This window comes from Salarias fasciatus, chromosome 14 (assembly GCF_902148845.1).
Source record: "Salarias fasciatus chromosome 14, fSalaFa1.1, whole genome shotgun sequence".
NCBI lineage: Eukaryota > Metazoa > Chordata > Actinopteri > Blenniiformes > Blenniidae > Salarias > Salarias fasciatus.
In genome coordinates this window covers 2,948,189-2,951,197 of record NC_043758.1, presented here as the reverse complement: position 1 = coordinate 2,951,197, position 3,009 = coordinate 2,948,189, and the positions used below count along the sequence as shown (strand labels likewise).

The window sequence follows — 3,009 nt, the reverse complement described above, 5'->3', positions numbered from 1 at the left end:
ATTTAGATACAGACCAAACAGAAAAATCTGCGCATGTGCGCACGCACGCACGCACACATACACACACACACACACACACACACACACACACACACACACACACACACACACACACACACCCAGGTGAAGCTGTGTCAAGAGGACAGTGTTTGTGACATCAGGCAGGGTTAAAAGAAGCAGGCTGAGTTCAGCCTCAGTCTGTCTGCAGCAGACCAGCGTGTTCGTCTGTCCGACTGAACTCTGCCAGGTGTTCGGTCACTGGTCAGAGAAGAATGGCGACGATCACGATGAACTCCACTCAGATCACATTTTTCTCTTTCTCTGCATACTTTGACACCGGACGTCTGAAGTATCTGTACTTCCTGGTTGTGATGTTTATATACAGTTTTATCATGTTCTCCAACCTGCTGCTGATCGTGGTGATCTGTGTGAACAGAACCCTTCATGAACCCATGTACCTGTTCCTGGTCAGCCTGTTTGTCAACGAGCTGTGCGGCAGCAGCGGCCTGTTTCCGCTCATCCTGGTCCAGATCCTGTCGGACTCTCACACCGTGTCCGTCCCGCTCTGCTTCCTGCAGATCTTCAGCCTCCACTTCTATGGCAGCGTGGAGCTCTTCACTCTGGGAGCCATGTCCTATGACAGATACGTGGCCATCTGCTGCCCCCTGCAGTACAACGTGCTCATGAGCCTCAGAAAGGTGTGGGCCATGACGGCCTCGGTGTGGCTGTACAGCGTGCTGGCCACGTTGGCCATGTTGTCTCTCAGCGGCCCTCTGCAGCTCTGTGGGAACATCATCCACAAAGTGTACTGCGACAACTTCTCCGTGGTCAAGCTGTCGTGCTACGACACCACCATCAACAACATCTACGGCCTCCTCTACATTTTCACCGTCATCGCCGGCCTCTTCCTCATGATCCTCTACTCCTACGTGAGGATCCTCAGGGTGTGTTTGTCTGGGTCCCATCGGACCCGGCAGAAGGCTCTCAGCACGTGCACGCCTCACCTGTCCTCCATGATCAACTTCTGCTTCGGGGCGTTCTTCGAGATCGTGCAGGGCCGGTTCAACATGACCCACCTCCCCAACATGGTTCGGATCTTCCTGTCCCTGTACTGGCTCACCTGCCAGCCGCTGCTCAACCCGCTGCTGTACGGACTCAACCTGTCCAAGATACGCATCATATGTAAGAACCTGAGCACCGGCAGGCAGAAGGCGTGTGTGTGAGAGAGTGTGTGTCCAAGCAGCACTCTTCTGTCATATTGATATTGTGTTTTGTGATTACAGTATACTGTTTTTTCATTTTGTTTCCTTACATAAACAAAACAGACATTTAGAGCAATTTAAACTCTGTTCTGACAATATTTTTCTTTCTTTTTTTTTATAATTGACTGATTCAAACCAGGTGTTTAATGAACATCTGAGATCAGCTTCCAGCTCAATCTGCCGCTCAGCAAACTGCAGGCTCTTGTGCTCGTTGGTCTGATGATTTCTTTACACAGCTCTGTCCTCACATTTTGTCCAGTGGTCGTCTGCTTTCAGCTGTTTGTAATTACTTCATGTGCCATTTCATATTTCAGTTACATTTATGTTTTCTTGTATTTCCAGATTCTTGTGAAGTCTGTTTTAGACTTCACAGTAAATATATTTCTAGTAAATTCTTCATCTTTTGAAAAGTTTGATGTCGATCTTTGAACTTGTTTAAAAAAAATGTTTCATTGGTTTTTAAAAAAATAAAGAAAGTATATTTTGTGAATGATTTCTCTGCATTAACTCATCTCTCTCATAGTTACCTTTATTCCACAAATGAGGAGTAGTGCAACAGGCTGGGAGCTCCTACCAGGGAACACACAGGGCCAGTCGGGATTTGAACCAGTAAACCTTTATTTTAGCTCGGAGAAGTCCTCCACAATACCACAACATACAGTACATCGGCCAGTATTTACCCACAATGCAACACCTGCACTTGGGGTAATAGTAACAATGAAGGCTGTCAGTGTTAATTTTGTTAACTGAAATTAATTCATGTAGGGTTGTCAATGGATAGTTTTAATCTCAATTAATCTCAGAATTAAGATTATCATGATCCCGTTTTCAGTGTCTCCCTGATTCAGCACAGCCGACTGTCATGAGCGGCTTGTCATCAGGTTTCTGCTGAACCTGGTGATGAACCTTCATGAGCTTTAGCAGGGAGATGTGGAACACATGGACTTCTTTTGTTTGATTTGATTCCCAACTGAGACGCTCTGGTCAGCAATGCTTCACAATGAGGGCTTTAAACTGCCTTGAAATGCAAATTAGCTAAATTTCAAACATACAATTCAAAACATGCTTAACTGTGATTTTAAAAATGAATCTTTTGACAGCTCCGGTAACAACATTTCAGATGAAACATGCTGTGGTTGCACATGGTAGGATTTTGCTGTATTATGGATGCAAACCTTCAGAGGGTACTTACTGGGATTAGACTTTACACATGACAACTCAGAGGCACCATCTCCGTCATTCAGAGGAGGGAAATCTCCACAAAATCCATTGTTGCAAAATAGTACCATGGCGTACTTGAATGATGTTTAAAGCTGTTTAATTCTGTCTGAGTTTCATTTCATAGTCAGTCAAGACTTCCATCAAGATGAATCTGAAAATATTGTAAATATCAGTGATTGATCTCATTTGTCCGGTTTGAGCTATCTGAATCAGGTGTTGAAAGACGCGGCTTCATCAAGTCACTCGGTTCACTTTACCAGGCTGGTCAGTCGAATTAAATGTTGGAGCTCAGATATTTAAACTCTTCTGTTCATGCTGTTCTTGTGACTGGGCTGGCCGAACAGGAAGTGTTCCCATGACCAGAGAAAAAGGCCACAGCAGCATCTGCACCACAGCTTTGATTCCCAGTTCCCAAAACAACTGCACGACTCGTACTGTAGTATAAACCTGAACTGAAGGGCATGGAGTGATGCTGGTTGTGCTGATGGTGGCTGAGAGGCAGTGACCGGGTTTGTCTTCAGCTCCA

The 3,009-nt window shown here is 45.4% G+C and overlaps 1 protein-coding gene across 1 annotated transcript; it reads left to right on the top strand.

The window, feature by feature from the left end:
• Nucleotides 1-287: 287 nt before the first annotated feature.
• Nucleotides 288-1,223, top strand: LOC115400675 (olfactory receptor 142-like). The gene has a single exon (XM_030108687.1). It carries the CDS (start codon nt 288-290, stop codon nt 1,221-1,223), a length of 936 nt encoding a protein of 311 aa, XP_029964547.1.
• The last annotated feature ends 1,786 nt before the right edge of the window (nt 1,224-3,009 follow it).

What these genes read in the sequence shown, in the direction of transcription:
- LOC115400675 (XM_030108687.1), top strand. Translation starts at nt 288, where the DNA reads ATGAACTCCACTCAGATCACATTTTTCTCTTTCTCTGCATACTTTGAC.